The sequence below is a fragment of the Parasteatoda tepidariorum genome, chromosome 10 (assembly GCF_043381705.1).
Source record: "Parasteatoda tepidariorum isolate YZ-2023 chromosome 10, CAS_Ptep_4.0, whole genome shotgun sequence".
Lineage (NCBI taxonomy): Eukaryota > Metazoa > Arthropoda > Arachnida > Araneae > Theridiidae > Parasteatoda > Parasteatoda tepidariorum.
In genome coordinates this window covers 909,926-930,178 of record NC_092213.1, presented here as the reverse complement: position 1 = coordinate 930,178, position 20,253 = coordinate 909,926, and the positions used below count along the sequence as shown (strand labels likewise).

Genomic DNA, 20,253 nt, shown 5'->3' with positions numbered 1-20,253 from the left:
TTAGTTAACCCACATATATATATATATATATATATATATATATACACTCACTATCAACACATTTGCAGATTTGTATTTTTTAGCAGAGACCATTCTTGTTCAGTCACCTATAGCTGCTTTCTTCTATTATTCTGAATTATAATGGTAGCTTCTACATAATTGGTCTATAATCATATAAACTGTTTTTAGGAATATCAGATATTCAGTGTTATGAAAAACACACATGCTTAATATTAAAAATATCTTGGAAGAATAAGTGATCTAAGCCCCTTTAGATGCCCAAATACATTATAAGTTATTATTTTATTCCAAAGTTATATTTAGTTTAAAAATTATTTAATTCTAAATTGCATCACACTTAAACAGTTAATGCCCCTCATTATTTTATAATGTTCATTTTAAAGTTATATGATAGTTCCTTAATAAAAATTGTTAATAGAAGAATTATTTAAAGGCATGGAGTTAAACATTAAAACTTGATTGTTTACTTTATTTAATCATTTTTTTAAAATTTCAATTCACGACTTAAATTGATTTATACAACATTAATTACAATGCACATAGCTTTTAGAATAGCTTCAAAATAAATGTTAATAGTTGGGGGAGCAAATATACACTTGTCTTGATCCTCCAAGTCAGAAGATAAATGAGTTTCAGATCAATAGGTGTTTGTCAAGGAAGAAAAAAGTGCACAATGCTGACCATAAGATTTTTAGAATCACTCCTTTGATCATGACAATGTGAAAGATTAACCTCCATGACACTCCTGGTCTAAAACAGGCTGCCAAGGGAATGCTTTATTTTTTTAACACGGGAACAATAAAACACTTTAGTACTACTACTTCATTTTAATTTTCAAGTTCATAAGATTGGTTTTGCATTATTAAGCAATTTTCTATTTCTGACTTTAAAATTTTAAAGTTTAATGCTTTGCACCCCTATTACAGACACAATAAACTATACCTCCACAAGTTCCTTAGGTAGTAAAGAAGCCTTGAAAAGTTGCAAAACACAATCTAGAATGTTTTTCCATCCTTCCCTTAAAATATCTCCATGATGGTGTGCAAGTAAAAACATTGCTTTTGTTGCTATCTGGGCTTTTGTGTTACTTCCAAAAGAGAGAGGTAAGGTCTTGGGAGTCTAAAATGAAAAGAAAGGTGTGACACACTCATTCGAAACTTTAGTTTTTTTGAATGGAATCAAGATTCTGCTTCAACACTCATAATTAAAAGAAGGACATGATTTTCAGCCCTTTTTTTTAAAAAACTGACCTTTCGTTTATTTGGTAAATTTGAAACTGATGAATCTTTCTGTTTGATCCATCTTTTGTGTTAAAACTCATAAGACAGTCCTAGAGAAATTCTTGTGCAATAAATGCAACAAAGGTCAGTAGTGACCCACAGCAGAAGATGTTACAACACGCTTACAGCTCTGCATTAAAATTGAAGGTGTGACCACTTCAAAAATGCATATTTAAGTTATGATTTTATGTTAATTTGAAATTTGGTTTGTGCTATTTTAATAAATAAAATTATAAAGGATATGTCAATAAGCCATAGATAACTAAATATCATAAACTAATAATTTTATGCTATCACCAGCATTAAACAGCTGATCAATATCAGATTTGCAGTAATCAATGTTTAACTGTGCACTTTCGTAATTTTGAGCCTAATCTAGCATGGCTCAAACAAAGTGAAAAACACACTTTTGGGGTTAATATTTTGAGAGAACTAATTCATATTTATATTACAAAACCATAAGAACGTATCACAATTAGCATGATGGCAGAAAGATTCTAGCTCATGATCTACTGGAGACATTTTACATGGGTACTGAGAATAGTATATGAATCAACCTAATGGGATTAAAACCACAATGAGACGTGATTCGTAAAATATTCCCTGAACAAACATTTGAAGAGAAAGGGAACGTTAAGTGCACATTAGCGCACTTGAGAAAGTTAACTTCAAAATGTAAAAACAATATAGAGAGGTTGTCAAGAAAACAGCTCTTCCTATTATGTTAGTTAACCCACTGCCAAGGTTTATAATTTAAACTATAATTATTTGGTCTAAACTAGTGATTATCAAAGCATGCACCCTAACCCACTAGAGAGAGATAATTAGAGTGTTCGTATTAATACAAACTTAGGAATTTATTAAATGACCAATACAAGAGTTAAATTAATTTTTATCTCTCATACTTTTACTTAAGGGTGGGAGGTGAAGAAAAATGCTAATAAAATGAGCCATTGCCTCGAGAGGCTCTATTAACCTTTTAATTAAAGCCTGAAATGTACATTAAAAAAATTCCCTTTAAAATTGGTTTATATCAAAATTTTAAAAACTTATTTACCAAACAGAAAGCGTTAGTTCGTGAAGTACAAAATATTACTTATATTAAAAAAATCTTATCACACCAACAGCAAAGGTGATTTTAACATATGTGAAAAGAATATTAAGATAGTTATTGCAGACTCTAACCTCTGCCGTATTCATGAGTGTACTGAACTTGCAAAGAGAGATTATTAAATTATCAAAGACATCACTCATCCCATAGTGAGCAGCAATCATGGCACATTTCTTGAATCCTTTAACTGTTTTATCCATTATAGATGGCTCAAAGCTTTTATCAAAGATGAAAGAGAGTGCAGCAACTGTTGGCCCCCAGATTAATGAAAACAAATCGTGATCAAATACACCGTTTGGAGTGTGAATGAATTTTCCATCTTTGCTATTACCTCTACGCAGAAGCACCTGAAAAAATTTATTACATAGTAAAAATTCTGCTCAGAAAAATAAGAGTGGTTAACAGGAAATAGCTGGTACCTTCCACAGATAATTCTCTCGAACAATTCCAGTTTGCTCAGCTGGCATAACAATTTCTTCATTCCTAATAGTAAAATAAAAACTTAAATAGTACTTAATTTTTGTTATTTAATAGCTTGCAAGTAGCTGAGAAAAAAACATACTTATAAAGCAAACAAAAAGCAGGAGAACACTTGCGAGAAGAAAACTCTTATGAAAAGATAGAACCTACCTTGAGCTGTCTATCCCACAAATAAAAAATAATTTTATAAACTAAAAATGAAATATTCTTAAACACTTTATTATAGCATTACAGAAAATCTTGCTCAAATTTGACAGAAATGACATTCTTTGTAGTCCAGAGTAACTTTTTAATCTAATAATCAGATTTTCAAAGTGTACATTTTAATAGTTCAAAAGGTGATCTCAGACGCGCTAATAATTTAGGGCTATTTACTAATTTCATGGAACAGACACATTAAATATAAATATACCTTTTATTTTGATGAAATTGGATTCTCAAAATATGAGGAGGGTGAATGGAGGCAATCTGTGAAATATAGTCACAATTGATGTACAAGTAGGAGAGCAGATGAAAATTTGGAAATTTCACTTTTACTTTTTTATGTTTCGCCATATCTTGGGTACCTTTTAAGCAAATTAAAAAGGTTGCCCAAAAATGCAAAATTTCTTTATTCAAAGATAATTTGATATATAAAAATAAATTTTAATAATTATAATTTTTTTACCAATTTATTTGAAAACAGTAAAAAAAATATTGAGTTGTAAAGTATGATGAATGTAAAATTTAAATGATATCAGTAGAATAGTTTAAGAGATGGTTCAGAATCATAAAAGTTGCAGACCAAAAATTAGATTCAACGAGAACAGGACAGATTTCATTCAAGTTTCACATTTTATCATCTAAATTGTCATACATCAAAACGCTGTAAAAATCTGAGTACCCCACAATTCAAAAGTTCAAAGCAAATCCCTAAGGGCTAAAAAAATTTTTTTTATCATCATACATAAGATAACACCTTACCCAATAAGTCTTCGGTTAAGCTAAGAAAATTTTTCTTTTTAGAAATTAAACTTTATTTGTCATTATTACTTGATTTCCTCGCTCAGTGGATCCAATAATGCCTTGTAATATTTGCTAATGATAGTTTTATCTTTTTCAAGATAGTTGATGAACAAAATACCATGCACGTCCCAAAATATGGAAGCCATAAACTTGCCAGCTGACTTTTTTGAGATTTTGTTTGCTTTGGATAACTTTCATCAGCTGCTTTCCCCTCACCTGAAGATTTTTTTTTATTCAAGAATGTAGCAGTAGTTTCATCCATTGTCACATACCAACGATAGACATCCTTTTTAACTTGTTTTAAAAGTTTCAAACAACACGTTCGTTTTGGTTGAGTGTGAGTAAATGCTGCACCCATTTCGAAAGTAACTTGCATATGCTCATATTTTTATGTAAAATTATAAACACATCACCTTCTGATATCCTTAAGGTGTCACACAACTTCACTTTACAGTCTTCCAAAACTATCTTAGTAACTTTTTTTATACTTTCTGGAACACTGGTTGATTTTAAAATGACTTGAGTGTTTAGCATCATCAATGTCTTTATGACTGTGTTCAAATCCAGCAAGCCATCGTGTTTTGCTTCAACAGTATTTTTCCCCATCCAAAAACAATTCTTAATCAAAATACGAAATTCTTTTTTTATCTATTGGTTTAAAAATTACAAAAATAGGGTCACTTAAACCACTTGCAGCTTCTAAACTAAACTAATTATCAGAATGACATGAAATTTTGACAATTAAGGCTTGAAAGTTGCTAATATCCAGAAATCATATGGTTTTGTTAGCAGTGGTGTCATTTATGTGTCAGACCCGAGACTTATTGAGTGATGTGTAATAATTGAATAAAATGCTGCAATAAATGATAAAAAAACCTTTGAATAATATATATTATTGACGCATCAAGCAATTTAATTGGTGGAATTTATATTTAAAAATAACTTCAATAAATAAAAATTAGAAATCAGAATAAGATTCAATATTATTTAAAGATTACAAAAGTGAATTCAATAACATATGAAATATCTACTTTATTGAAGTGTAAATCTCCTCCAATAAATTCTCGTCAAAGTCATTTCCTCCATTAACTCCCTTTAAGTTCTTTTTAAAATCCTACAAATGAAAAAAAAAATATACATAGATTTATGAAGACTGGGAAAAATACTTATTAAAAAAATCCTACGAACATTAAATCCAAATAGTTTCCTTAGCAAGTATAAGCACTTAACCAATCATCTAGATTATTTAATAACTACCATTTAAATTAAAACAGTGTTTTGGCTTTAAAAACACAAAAATATTTCCTGAATGGTTATTCTGTTCATAGTTAGGTAATAATTAGCAAAATAACCTGGTGTTTCTTTGCACAGAAAACCATTTTATCACCATCTTATTCATCAAAAAAATGTCACTTAAAGCTTTTTACAAATTTGCACAAGTAGATCTGGGGTAGCCCTTAGCTAAAAGAGCACAAGTAGCTTTTTTAGGGTCTTACTTAACTTTCACTAAGAAAACTCATATCAAGTTATATAACAGTCTATAGGACATTTCAGACACTAGAATATAAAACACATTTCATACAAAGTTACGACACAAATTTGAAACTAAAATTTTTCTTTAAAAAATATACACCATGTTTGGTAATAAATAGCAGAAGTTTTGGGTATTACAGGTTTTATCATATTTCATAAAACTCTTATAATATTCAACTACAAAAGTTTCATCTACATATTTCACAATTGATTTACTATTCATAGAAACTTCTCTTTATTTTATTTTTACTTCAACAACAAACTGTACACAATATATCATGCATGGAGAAACATTAGTTAAAATGTTGCAGACAATTATCTTTATAATTGAGCAAAGTATAATATTCTATTATAAGAATCGTTCAGATACAAAATTTATTAAGCTCCATCCATCTTTAGTATGTTTATTTTTTACAGGAAGTTAAAATAACTTCAAAAAACAGAAGGTATTTTTACTTTCTGCAAAAAGCTCAAAAAAGAAAATATGAATTCTTGGAAGACCCTAATAAATATTTTTTTTTTAATCCTAAAAAAATAAATGAACAAATAAAAATCTGAATAACACTTCACAAGTTGAGTGGGTGGATGAAACAGAATACCTAATAGATTAAAAAATATATTTATTGATGAAATTGGGAGAAAGAGCTAAATAAGGAACATAACTTACATCAAAAGTCATAGGAATGTTTTGTTTCTTCACATTGTGATTATGCTGATCAACATTTAGCATGATTATGGCATAAGCTAGAGTAAAGGCGGCATCATTATTTGCAAAGGGCTGATTGTTACTTTTCTAAAAATGAATAAATAATAAAAAATTAATGATTAAGAAAAATATAATAAAGATATATTTTAAAAAAGAAAAAAATCATAAAGGAACTCATTATGTTTAAATTATACATAAATATTGATACATAAAAATTATATTTGTTAATCAACTTTAAAAAAAACTGCAGTGAGCTTACAAAGTTAATTTTAGTATTCAGTTTTTGATTAACTTGAAATCCTTATTCAAACTGTATGTAATAACAGTTCTGAATAGTTAAAATCCTAAATATACTAAATTTTCTCTACTTGTTTAAAATTATATATTATACAAAGAGATATTTTCCGAGCAAAAATAAAACTTTTCCCTTGACATTTGCAATTATTTTTTAAATTTCCTACAATGTTTTTAAACACCAATATTTTTCTTAAAAGAGGAAAGCATTTCTGCAACAGCCCATTGTGGGCCAGGAAGGTCAAGGCAGTTAAAGCTCCACAATTTCACCGGCAATTTGGTTAGCTTTATATACTGAAGTAAAATGGTGGATCTATAAAAAAGCTATTTTAAAAAAAATTATTTTGTATATTATATATNATATATATATTTATATATATATATATATATATATATATATATATATATAAATGATTAAAATACTTAAAATCAAGCAAATGTCTATCAATTGGGAGTGATGAAAAAGACAATAAAGATTCTTGGGTTGGGCTGAATTAAACCATCAATGAAGATACACAAGTAGGTTGGTTAATATGCTAGCTTTTTGTTAATATACAGTGTAACGTCCCCATATCGGGAAGTCCCTTTTCCGGAAGGGTCAATTTCCAGGACACTTTTTAACATTCAAAATAAACAATTATCTCTTATCTTCCCTTCTCTTAAAAAAAAAAAAAAGTATTTGAACAGGTTTTTCCTTTCTTTAGCTTCCAGTGATTCATGCATTGAACCCATAAATCAAAAGAAAGGGGAAGAGAAGACCTCCCAAGACCATGGAGTGACCATAAGTGACACTCCTTAGGAATGCAAAAAAGGAGGGAGATTTGTTTTCAGAAAAGCACAACTGAGTCCCTCCCCCCTTCTTTCCTATGCAACTGACTAGTAAAAGAATCACTTCCTGGAACCATTTTATTAGTGTCAAGGGAAGAAATACTGCGAAAAAGGGTGAACACAGCAAAGGTTAACATGGAGGGGGAGTCACTTTCAGTCGCACAAGATTAAAATAAAGAGAGCCCAATCAGCATGCCACGCCTTATGCTTGATTGATAGCCAATGATGGGGGAGAAAATAAGAATTTTTTACTGCCCCACCCTTAACTTGAATGACAAATAAGGAGGAAATGAATTTTCTTCTCCACCTACCCACCTTAATGAATAACGGGGATTTCCCTTGAATCTTTCTAGTTGAAAATGGCGGAGAGAGCGATTAATATTTTCATAACTGTCAATTTTTTTATTCGTTTTCTATATTTTAAGCAATAATTATTTTTTTCTAATATTTTGTTTTTGATTGATTAGATATCATTCTAATACTAAAACATTATTAACCGAAAAATAATGTTTATTTATTTTTTGCTTCTTAGATTCCGATCATTTTAAGTTTGTTTACCTTTGGGGTCTATTATACGGAAAAACAACAATTGTCGCCAAATGTTCTACAATTGTCACTAAAATCACATGCATGGGATACAAAGTTATCACCTTGAAATATGCCTGATTACAAAATAGTAGCAAAAAATAGTTTTCAGTTCAAATTTTATGCATTTGAAAAAATTGTACTAATTTTAATTGTTCAATCAGTAGGTTAGGTTGTAGTTCAGTTAGATTTCAAATGGAATAACTGAAAGTGTCTGGTACAGAATTTTTTACATGTTGGAATATAAAAATTTACATGTTATGCTGTGCTTTGCATTCATGTGCTGACAGTATAATTGTTCATGAATAAAACATTTTTTACTCTTTTAGAATTAACTTTACTTATAATTTTTAGATAATTAATTTTTAATATAATATTTTGCTAGTTTTTACTTTATATGCTTTCCTCATTTATTTATTTATTTGATCTCAGCATTTTAAACTGTATTTACTAATATTATTTTAGCTTTTTTTCACTTAATTTTAATCCTTATGGGATTATGAATCGAATTAGTTTCAGTGTGTAATAAATGGCAATTAATAATTTTTGATGTGTATCATAACACAAACTATGCAATTGTTCGATTTTTCTAGCAAGTTTGTCTATCATATTAAATTTTTGGACCACTAAATGAATACCTTATTAGAGCATTGCTTGTGTTAACCCTTTCTTAATGTACTTTATAATTATAATGATGGCTTACATGCCAATGTTCAGCAAAATGCTCCATGATTAAAGAAATAAGAGGGGCTTCTCCAGGTAAACGGAAAGTCTCCAAATATTGTCTCAAAGCTTCATCAATTCTAGTACCTTCAAAAGCAAATGATCTGGAAAGGAATACTAAAATAAACAAATTTATATATGTATGACATTTAACATATAACTATTTTAATACCACTATGGACACGTTTTTTCAAAAAATAATGCTAATTACTAATGTTATTAGGTTTATTTATGAACCAGATCTTGATAACTAGGTATACATTTCTCAAACAGACTCAACCCTTTGGCCAAGGCAAGATGCTACAGTCAAAATCTCAATTGTATTTTAATAAAAGTACTTAAGCTATGGAAATTTGGCTTAAAAAAAGAAACATAAGAGTGAGCTGATTCATAGTCAATAAGTTGAATGATTTGCTTTAGAGAGGATTGATGCTATAGGGGTGGGACTAGGTTAAGTCCTACTTAGAAAGGATTGATTGATGCTTTGATGTTACAGTGTATCAATCAATCATAAGCAACACAGTCAACATAACACTAATATAAGTTATATAGAACTACAACATTAAAAAAAAAAAACTAATATTGCATACCAACAATTATCTGCAGGAGAGTGAAAATATTATAGAATAATCCAAAAAATATAAAGAAACATCAATTCATCAGGCCATTTAAAAGTTATTAAAGAAATCAAGTGTATTATTTATTTACTACAAAATCCAAAATATTTTTAAGAAAGAGGAATTTTATTGCTCACCTCACAAATGCTTCAAGTACCTTCAAATTTTTTCTGTTGCTGACATATTCCCCAATCATTTTTTTGTCTAATTGTGGATTATCTCTCAAGAAAGTTGCAACTTCGTGGGGATCCAAAGGATCTTTCAAAAGTCCATGCTCTTGCAGGAATAAAATGCCTTTTGTTGGTTGCGAATTAAACTGCTCAGTTCCAGTTATAAGAATCTATAACAACAATACACCTTTTTTTTTAAATGAAGAATTAAAGTACTTTTTTAAGAGCTTTGTTGCTTAAAAAAATTATTACAGTAATTTCCGGTAACTAGGTCGCAGCCTATATGTGTTTAAAAGTTGGCCTGCCACGATGTGCGGCCTGTACGCTGATGCGGCCTATTCGTAGAATTTATTTATCCCAAGCCTAATGTGAGAATTTTTTGATCACGGTGGATTTATTCAAAAACAGAGGTTTACCAAAAATTTTCCAAAATAACGAACCTAATTCATAATGTTTACTCTGACAATGTTTTTCGTTCTTATTTTTTTAAATGAAGTATAGTTTCATTACGGATGTTTCTTACATACCTATCTCTACCAACACACATCAATTTAACTCAATAAAATATCTATAACTACCAGGGTTGTTTTTAATTTTTTTTTTATGGATACGATGCAGTTATTAAACGCTTTTGAAGAAAATAGTTTTCAAAATATATTTACCTCGATCAACAGGTAAAACTCATTACAAGAGATAAAATAAAAATGCAAAAGGGTTTTGTAATTTTCCTTATAAAATTCCAAATGCGGCAAAATGACACACCTAGTGTTAAGGAACCTAGTGTTACCGTAAACCCAGTGTAAAGGAAGTTTTCGATTGACGAAAAACAGCAGAACGTCAACTACAAATGATGTTACAAATTCCGATTTGTTACTTAAGAATATAAACTCTTTTTGTTCTATGCATCAATCTGATTTCAGCAGATACTTTTAGTTCAGTTAAATTTAAAAAAATAAAATACTTCTGCATTAAATAAGCACGCCTAAGTAAAAAAAATCACGGGAGTATTTAAATTGACTCCAAGCTGCTTGACTGATGCAAAAACTGTCAAATTGTAACAGAAAAAAAGATCAAAATCGAAAAAAAATTAAAAATAGAAAGAAAAAAAAGATATTCTTCAAAGAATCTCACTACTGAGTTTATAGGAAATACCAAATATAAAATGGAACAAGACTGAACAATTAATATATTTTAATTGGAACACTTGCTTCTGTCTCGGAAGTAAAATTCATTCATTTGTCATTAAAATTCATAATTTATTATATTTAAGTATTCTTGAAGTAAGTAGTTTTTTTCTATTATATTTTACATTGGATTTTCTTTTAATGAATTTCAATTTATAAAAAAAAAATTCATCATTCTTCAGCATTTCCTACATCGTCTAAAATTCGAAAATAATTTTTTTCAATGTTTTGTTATTTTTCATTATCTGTAAACTTATTATGAAATATACATAAAATGATAAATAAAATAATTGAAGCTCAAGATTTAGAGACGCATGATTTTGTCTTATTAGAAATATGTTTCCTTTGTGAATTATGTGTAATCGTAGTTTTTTTCTTTTTTGAACGAGTTCTCTTATGAAATAGTTTCAAAACGATTTTTTTTCCTATATTTAACTGTTTTGGTTAGAAAAGATTTAAATTTTTTAATGATAAACAATACGAAACTTTATTTTTAAAATTGGATGATGTCTTTCTTTAGAACAATGATTTTTTTAATTATAAGGAAACATGTTCTTTTCAGAATTCATTATCTCGCCTTTTTTATGCAGCTAGAAGAACAGTTTCATAATAAATCAAATTTCAGAAACAAAACGAAAAACAAAGAAAGAATCCAAAAACAATTTGTTTAATTTTTCGTATGCTCTGCTGACATTCCACACCCTTCCTCTCAAAGTTCATTGTGCAAGCGATAGCAGGCACAGGGGGGGGGGGGTTAAGTGGAGAAAGAAAGAAACATTTTATTTCTTCCTTCTGAGTTTGAAACATTTCACCATTAAAAGAGGAGAAGGAAGTGATTCATTCTTATTTTGCTGCACACTAAACTTATGTTGGGCTGTCAATGTCATAAATATTTTGGACATCATAGAATCCTTCTGCAAGTTCTGCCCCTCCTATGACTGTTGTGATCATTAATTTTCTCTTTAGCAATTCATTTTCTTTTTAACCATTCATTTTCTTTTTCTGAAGGTTGAAGGTCACTGAAGGGTCAACATTTCAAATGCATTGTTACATTTGACTGTTACTATTGTAACTAGTGAATGAAATAGTTATTCTTCCTGGAATAAAGCAGCATGGAAAGGGAGTCCGTGGGAAGGGGGCCTGCATGTATTTCAACATATTGCACTGCTTTCATCACATTCTTTAGTTCGTCTCCCCTACTAGTTCTACAGAATTCCATTCATACATTTCCTTCTCTTTCTTTTATCTTACAGCTATGCCTTCTTTTCTTCCCCTTCTCCCTGTTTTCAAAGCATGAAAAAATTGTGTGCGTAAAACTCACATATAGGAATTTGCATTTCTTGTTGAAGTTAGCTATTGTTCGTTCTTTGCAAAAGTTAATACTATAGTTTTAGTATAGTACTTGTCTAACACTTTAGAACTAAATGTCTTCAAAACAAGGTAAAAGCTACACTTCAGCTTTTAAATTAAAAGTTGTTGCTAGAGCGTACCAAATCGGTAACAAAGCTGCTGCACGAGATTTTGAAATCAATGAAAAATGTGCTTGCAGATGGCTAGCGAATAAAGATATAATTGCGAAGTTACCCCAGAAAAATCATGCAAGAAGGTATGGAGTTGTAAAATTTCCTCAATTGGAAAATGATTTAGTGAAATGGATTGAAGAACTGCGAGAGAAAGGATTTCCAGTGTCTACAATCAAAATTTGTCTGCAAGCAAAATTAATTGCAAACCAGTTGGACTTTCAGGGTTCAGGTGGCCCAAGCTGGTGCTGTCGTTTCATGAAAAGAAAAAAGACATCTGTCAGAACAAGGACCACTGCCTGCACAAAAACTTCCAGAAAATTGGGAGGAGAAAAAAAATGACTTCTTGAAATTTGTGAAACACCTCATTGATGTGGAAAATTTTTCACCCTCTCAAAAATTATTAACTTGGATGAAACACCTTTGACATTTCATTGCCCTGCTAGCAGAACTGTTGATAAAACAGGAACAAAGAGTGTTCCAATAATTACTACTGGGAATGAAAAAACATCGTTTACTTGCGTATTAGCCTGTACAGCAGATGGGAAAAAACTAAGTCTGATGATTATTTTTAAGAGCAAAACAATACCAAAAGCCCCCCCCCCCAACATAAATGTGAAAGCAAATGAAAAAGGTTGGATGCGTGAAGAGATTATGGTAGATTGACTGGATCTGGTGTGGAGACGACAACCTGGGGCTTTTTTTCAAAGAAAAGGTTTGCTTCTAATGGATTCAATGACTTTCCACCTTCTCGAATCTGTAAAAAGCAAATGTAGAAAGGTAAATGCATCGCTTGCCATAATACCCGCCGCTGGCTTGACGAAAAAATTACAACCCCTTGATTTAGGGGTTAATCATTCATTTAAGGTAGAAATTTGTAGTCAGTGGGGAAAATGGATTGCATACTTATACTAAAAGTGGAAAAATGCGTTGTGCATTTTAAGAAGTTGCCTGGTGTGTGTCTAACGTCTGGGAAAGGGTTAAGGAAACCACTATAACGTCCTGCTTTAAGGATGCAGGACTGGATTTTTGAGTAAAAAATGTTACTTCCTTAATGTCCGATGAAGAAGATGATATAGAAAATGAACTAGATCATGAATTACAACGTTTGTTTTGCTCTGACACTGAAGAATCAGATTTTGATGGTTTTGAATAGATATATGCTCAAAAATATTTGAAAAGAATAAATAAATAAATGCTGATTTATTTTGTGATTAGTTTATTTCTTATTGTATACACATCCTCAACTTACGATCTTAATTGGTTATACATGTTTCTTCTGTAAGCAAGTATTGTTCTCAATTCTTTCTTTTTATGATAAGTATACATAAAACTGATGATAATATAATGAGTATATATATTAAAAAAAAGATTTATCAATAACTGTTTTCGAAGTAAAGAGTTTATGCTTTAAAGATTATTATTTGTTACGTGTATTTTCACGCATGTGATATTTGATAAAAATCGATGATCGATCGAAAAAATGAAAGTGCGGCCTTTACGACGGTGCGGTCCATAATATGAAAATAGAAATTTTTAGCGATGTTTTCTGCGTGTGCGGCCTATTTACCGGAAATTACTGTATTAATATTAAAACATTTTTCATAAAAACCTAAAATTACAAATAATAATAAAGCTTTTATTCTAATACCTATAATAAAGAATAAAAGTTTTTAATAAAAAACAATGTTAGAACTTTTAAATAAAAACTATAATTGCTAATATAAATTATTTGAAATAACAAGAAAATCTTTCTCATACAAAGCTGCAGAACAAAAGCACTTTTATCAATGATAAACACAACCAAATTTAATTTATTGCTCACGATTACACACTATATGTCGAAAAAATTTCCTTTTTTTTTTAAGTCATTACAAAATAACAATATTTTTTCAAAAGGAAAAAATTTATGCCTGCACCTATATTTGTGAGACAGTATTTAAACTTCCTTAAATTATATAATATTTGCTTACTTACTTTCTTTTTGTGTTTTACGGCCATTAAAATTTCATGACTAGGAATTTCAACAGATATTTTCATTCTATTGGGTAAAATAAAGGGTCGTTGTTTTTCATGAAAAGTAACTGAGGGAGAAGCTTTTTCATCATTTTGACTAGATATCAATTCTTGACCCAAGAGATAGCCAGATGCTCCTTGTTGTAGGACACCTCTCTTCGAGGAATCAACAACCTCACTTTCTAAAATAATGATATTTCAAGGCATGAAAATCTTAATTCATAAAAACATTGCTAATAATAAAATGAACTATTTTAAGAGTTAGTGGACCTTTTTAATTCTTGATGCTGGAAACTTTATTTTTTTAGTAATCTATGTGTCCATAAGATATTTTTTGTTTCAAGTTTTCTTAAATATTAAAAGTTTAAGGAGATATTAATAGTATCATTGATCAGATATAAAGATATTATGATTGATCATTATAATTGATCAGAAGTAAAAATTAGCAATCACACAAAATATTTTTAGAAATTTATGTCTAAAAAAGTGAAAGAAAAAAAATTAGAAATTTAAATTTTGAAATTTTTTTTTCTTAAAAAAGTGAATTAAACAAAGTTACAAAGTTTAAAAAAGTGAACTGAACAAAGTTTACAATTCAAACTGTAAATTCTGTTGGTCTAGATTTAACATTTAAAAAAATATTGAAAGTATCTTTTTTTAAAAATAGTATATAAAACATTTTTAATCATGTATAGTTAAAACTTGTTTAATTTTTTCTTCGTCAGCATTGCATCTCATACGGTCATTGTTTTTGTGCCCGTATGGTCGTCGTCACATGCCATGCAACGAAGAGGAAGATTGCATCATTGAAATTGAATTTGTTAAAAGAGTTGCCAACTTTCACCTCAGTATCTTCTGACACATAGTTATTAACAATTTCAGTCACTTCGACTGTTTTAATTAACCAATCAAACTTGAAATTTTTTTTTTCAGCAGCATCGATCGTACCAGGAGTGATTGTGGCACAGAGTAAAAAACCCTAAAAGCTTTATATGCCACAAATCGATATAAATTTATGTACCATACATGTTTCATATTTAGCATAACTTTTTGAATAAACATTTATAATTAAATTACCTACTAAACAGAATATCACACCTTTAGAGTAACTAATTCAAGAAAAAACTTACTACTTACAAGAATTGCGATATTTGATTTAAAAAATTGTGCGAATATGAATTGCGATATTGGATTTCAAAAATGCAAAAATACAAATTACAATATGCAATTTTTAAATCGTACAAATATGAATCAAGGAGCATAATTATTTTAGATTGTGTGAATATCAATCACAATGCACAGTTTTTAAATCCCGTATAGTTGCAAAAATGAATGTTTGATGTTACATATAAGTGAATACGAATCACAATATTGGATTTTAAAAATGCATAAATTCTGCTGGCAGAGTTTAGTGCGTTGTGGAAAATGCTTAGCAAACGTAATGAAAAAGTCATCTTTTAACTAATCAGAAATTTTATTAAGCAAGAAAAATCATAACTTAACTTAAACATCATAAAAGAGAAACAATCCTCTCCATAACATGAGGTAACGAATTCAACACGTACAGTCATGAAAATCAAAAGAAACAAAACTCCAAATCCAATCTTGATTTGTTATATATATACAAAATAACATTTGCATAATGAGGGTTCTTACACACTCAAAATTAATACTATGCAAATTCTGTCTTTAAACTATTTTTAAATGTGCGAACTCTCTCCTTCAGAGGTTTTTCGAACTCGTGATCTCTGACTCTTACTCGAACCTTGTTCATTGAAATTCATAGTCTAACAAATTCAAATTGCGATATTTGGTATTGAAAATGCGTAAATACAAATCCTGATATTGGATATTCAAATCAAGTGAAGAATTGCGCAAATCGCAATATTCGATTGAAGAGAATTGATTCGCAATATTGAAATACAAATTGCAATACAGTGTAAAGTCCCATATTCGGGCGTCCCTTTCCGGAAGGGTCGATTTCCCGGACACTTTTTAACAATAAAAATAAACAAACATATCTTCATCTTCCCCTCTCTTAAAAAAAAAAAGTCTTTAGACACGTTTTCTCTTTTTCTAGCTTCTAGTGATTTATGAATTGAACCCATAAATCACCAGGGGAAGAAAAGATCTAACTAACGTGACTTTCCAATGAATTGGATTTAAAAAAAATTTGAATACAAATAGTGATATTTGGTTTTAAAAACACATAAATATAAACCATGATATTGCATTTTTAGACAACGTGAATAAGGAATTGCGAGAATCGAAATATTAGCAGATTCAAATGCGGTTCCAAATATTCAAAATGGCGAAAATCCACAAAATCAAAAGAATCAAATTGGCCAAAGAATGTATGTAATTGACTCATTAACGGGATTTAGAAAAAGCTTCAAAATTTTGTCAGATTACAAGATTTTGATTTGCTTAAGTCCGCAAACCAATGGCCTTGAGATACATAGAAATTTTAGCGATATTCGCACAAAAATCGCATGCCCTGCTACTAGTTTTTAGACTTAGAAGAATGATACAAATAACCCGGAATACAATCATCCCTGTTTTAATCTATTGATCGGATCTTCATGTTTTGGGACTCATTCTTAATGGTTCGAGAGGGTTACTTCAAATATGCTAATTAGTGTAGGCGATATTTTAAGGTACAAAATCAAATACTAAAACATACCTTCGCTGAGGAAACACCATATTTGTCACAAACGTCATTTGTCACGCATAATGGTCAGTTTAAATTTTTACAAGCACCTTTTGGTCTGTCCTAAAACCTCAGTTAAAATTTTCATTTTTAACAAGAAAATTGGAATTTTATGGTCATGTTACCAAGAATGGTAAAATATACCCACCACCACAGAAAATTAAAACTGCAGTTACTTTTCTCCAACCCAAAAATCAAAAGGACTTACAATCATTTTTTGGTCTGGCTTGCTACTTTTAAAAATTCACATTTAATTTCTTACTCATTGCACACCCTTTGGCTGAACTTCTGGAGAAAAATCATGAAAGGGTGGGAATAATTATTTTAGTTTTTATCATGTGTTTCTTAATTTTGGTTTAATATAAGAAAGGCTAACCTCTACACGTATACACTAATTATTTTGAAAAAGAATATTGATGTAAAGAAAGAAATTTCTTCATTGTTTTATCAATAGTAGTCTTAAAATTAGATGTCTGTCAGATAATTGAATTCAAAGGATTGAAGCAGCATCTTGCCTTGTTTTGAATTAGTTTTTTGATGTATGCAAAAGTTGAAAACGTACAAATATTGGCTAAATTATGGTATATGTTAAAATGAAAACAAAAAATCTGTCATTAATATTGAGAATGGTTATCAGAAAAAATTTGAATTGAAAAGTTCAACGAAAGGAAAATTGAATTGAAAACCTATATAGAAATTATTAATGTAATTTTTCATAAATGCATGTCATTTTCATAATTTATACAATGTATTATTATTAGAATATACTCATACGCTTTAAATTTTGCTCTTTTTTTCAAATCCACACTTCACTTGCTGTTGACATATGCCATTTAGGCAGAGGGGGTCCGATTGTTCTTTTCCAGTGACGCCATCTATGGTCAAGAATTAGACTTCAGTTACACCTATATGTCACACCCGTTTATAGGGTAGACCCATTCATACATCCATTCACAGATCGTAATTTTGACCAGAATCAGAGAACAATCAATTTCCAACTCAGTACCCCCAGAGGTACATACTTCACTTAAATAATTTCTTTAGAAAGAAAAAAAAATCAAAAAATTTAATAAATAATGAATTATTGATTAGATATAAATATAATTAAAAGTTTCAAAAATCATGAGCATTAAAAAAAGAAGCCTCAACCATGGGAAGTGAACTTTTCATGGAACCCTAAGGTTCCGTGGAATACTTTTTGAGAACACTAAACAATCCAAAGCTTTTGAATGATATACTATTTTAAAATATCACTCACCAGAAGAGGGCAGAGCTATAGTTTCCTTATTCTGATAGAACTGACTTTGATTTAGCATTCGAAACTGACAATGATTTTCAATGTTCTCTATCACAGCTAAAAGAGCTTCCAAGGATAGCAGGTGAATGGAGTAAAGGCCTGATACTGGATAAGCATTCTGTAAAGAATATTTAAATAAGACATAAGTGGACCCAAACACATTTCCCTGATTCTTGTAATTTTATTATAAATAATACCCGTTCCATCAGCGTCAATTAATCAGTACTGAACAACACTACAAAACTTTAAGGCAAATACTAACACAAATAATCAAGCTAAAATAATTTTAGTTTTTTTATTATCATTTGTTACCCATCTCGGAGGCTTTAGGTATTAGATTAAGTGAAATACAAGTTTTTATTAGCCTTCAAAATAAAGATTAACTGTCATCTGGCATAATGCTGATGAGGTAGCTCATGATATTTAAAATTTACCAAAATCGAGATACTTTTTTTTTTTAAACATCTTCGAAGAGCATTAAAAAATTCTACTATAAAATCATCATCGTTGTTAACCTATTACTAAAATTAATAAAGCATTATTGATGTTAATAACAGTTTGCAGGTTTTTTTACAATTGAATTAATAATTTTTTTTTTTTAAATGAAATAGTAACATTTCTCCATTAATTTTCCTTTTAAGTACAAAGCTTATTATTTTACTTCAATTAGTAACTCTGACCAAAATTAATTATCAGAGGCATCAATAATAATATTCGTGTTTCTTTATGTTTATCCTAAATGAATTAATTTAATTTTTCAATTAATTTCTTTTCAGTACAAAACTTTTTTTTTAAATTTCAATTATTGTTGATTTTAAATTGGTTTAGAGAAACATATTTTTAAATCCTAATTATAAACGAAATAAACATGTAGTACGCCTATTCTACCATGATAAGGTTGATCATTCAGATAATTTGGCTTAATGAACAAAAAATTATTAGGTATTATAGAACACACAATAAATAACATTTTTTGATTAGAGCTATAAGCTAGCAAACATCACTGATGCTATCTTTAAAATATTTGTTAAACTGAATCGCAATATGTTCTTTTCAAAACAGTAGGTTCCGCTAAGCCAGTGTTTCCCAAACATATGACTTTTGTGTACCCTTTCTAAATTTTTCGTAACACTGTGTACCTCTGATAAAAAAATGAATGCATTTTTTACTATAAAAAAATTGCACTAAAGTTAAAAATCACAACTCGCTGTTGATACCACTAATTATTAACTGTTAACTGCAAAAAATAGGCAATAGGAAAATACATAATTTCAAATTTTCTTTGCTAGCTCTGTTTTTAAATAAAAATGTTTTAAATTTTCATTTGTTGCAAGATATTTCGCGTAAGAGTGCGTACCCCCGCTAAACTGCTCCCGTGGGGGTACGCGTACCACACTTTGGGAAACACTGTGCTAAGCCAATGAGAAAATTTCACTTTATAAATGTCTCTATATGAGAGAAACAAAAATCAGGCTTCACAATTTGTTTACAGTTATACTCATTTAGCTCTAGGTAGAATGTAATATATTTAAAGCTTACGGTATACCCGTAATCCGGTAAACAGACACACACAAATTCTTTATTTTATTATATGTATAGATTTTTCAATCACACCATACTCATCAAAGATATGAAATATTTCACAGTTTGCTATATTGTCATTTGACATGGTGATTGTAAATTATGTCTAGGCATTCTCTATGATGCCAGATTGATTTGCTACATTGCTGGTGAAAAAATATATATGTATGGTGACTCAACAGTTAGTAGGACAACTCATTAACACTCGTTGAAACTGAAAAAACACATCAGTCAGTCAAAATTTATTGATCAGTACATCATCAGATCACTACCACTGCTTGCTGATGCACAAAGCACTCTAGCAGAGAAGAATTGCAGAATAGAGCAAAATGGAAGCATACAAGCAACCACGTAATGGTTAATAACTCCAGCACTTCATCTTTCATCAAACACACCGGCAGAATGTAACAGAACACTACAGTTGCTAAACAGGTGAATGAAAATCAGAAGATGCGAACAAAAATTGACACCTAGCCGTTTTTAGCCTGTGATCCAATTTATATAACATTGATACCAGCAGCTAAATGTTTAAGGGTAACCATTAAGAATTATTAGATGAATACATGCTCATGAAGTATATTATAGAATGATG

The 20,253-nt window shown here is 29.7% G+C and overlaps 1 protein-coding gene across 8 annotated transcripts in view; it reads right to left on the bottom strand.

Annotated features, from left to right (window-relative positions):
• The window catches only part of LOC107439061 (Sec7 domain-containing protein garz), an 86,771-nt gene that overhangs the window by 35,975 nt on the left and 30,543 nt on the right, over window positions 1-20,253 (bottom strand). For 7 of the 8 annotated variants that reach the window (XM_016051529.3, XM_016051528.3, XM_016051530.3 and 4 more), the window contains exons 12-20: window positions 18,042-18,198; window positions 14,035-14,255; window positions 9,321-9,523; window positions 8,547-8,670; window positions 6,098-6,223; window positions 4,929-5,011; window positions 2,832-2,895; window positions 2,487-2,759; window positions 964-1,140 (exon numbers count right to left, since the gene is read on the bottom strand). In XM_016051529.3, the coding sequence (XP_015907015.1) occupies window positions 964-1,140; window positions 2,487-2,759; window positions 2,832-2,895; window positions 4,929-5,011; window positions 6,098-6,223; window positions 8,547-8,670; window positions 9,321-9,523; window positions 14,035-14,255; window positions 18,042-18,198 (1,428 nt within the window). The remainder of the gene's footprint in view (window positions 1-963; window positions 1,141-2,486; window positions 2,760-2,831; window positions 2,896-4,928; window positions 5,012-6,097; window positions 6,224-8,546; window positions 8,671-9,320; window positions 9,524-14,034; window positions 14,256-18,041; window positions 18,199-20,253) is intronic. The other variant, XM_071187107.1, reaches the window with a different exon arrangement.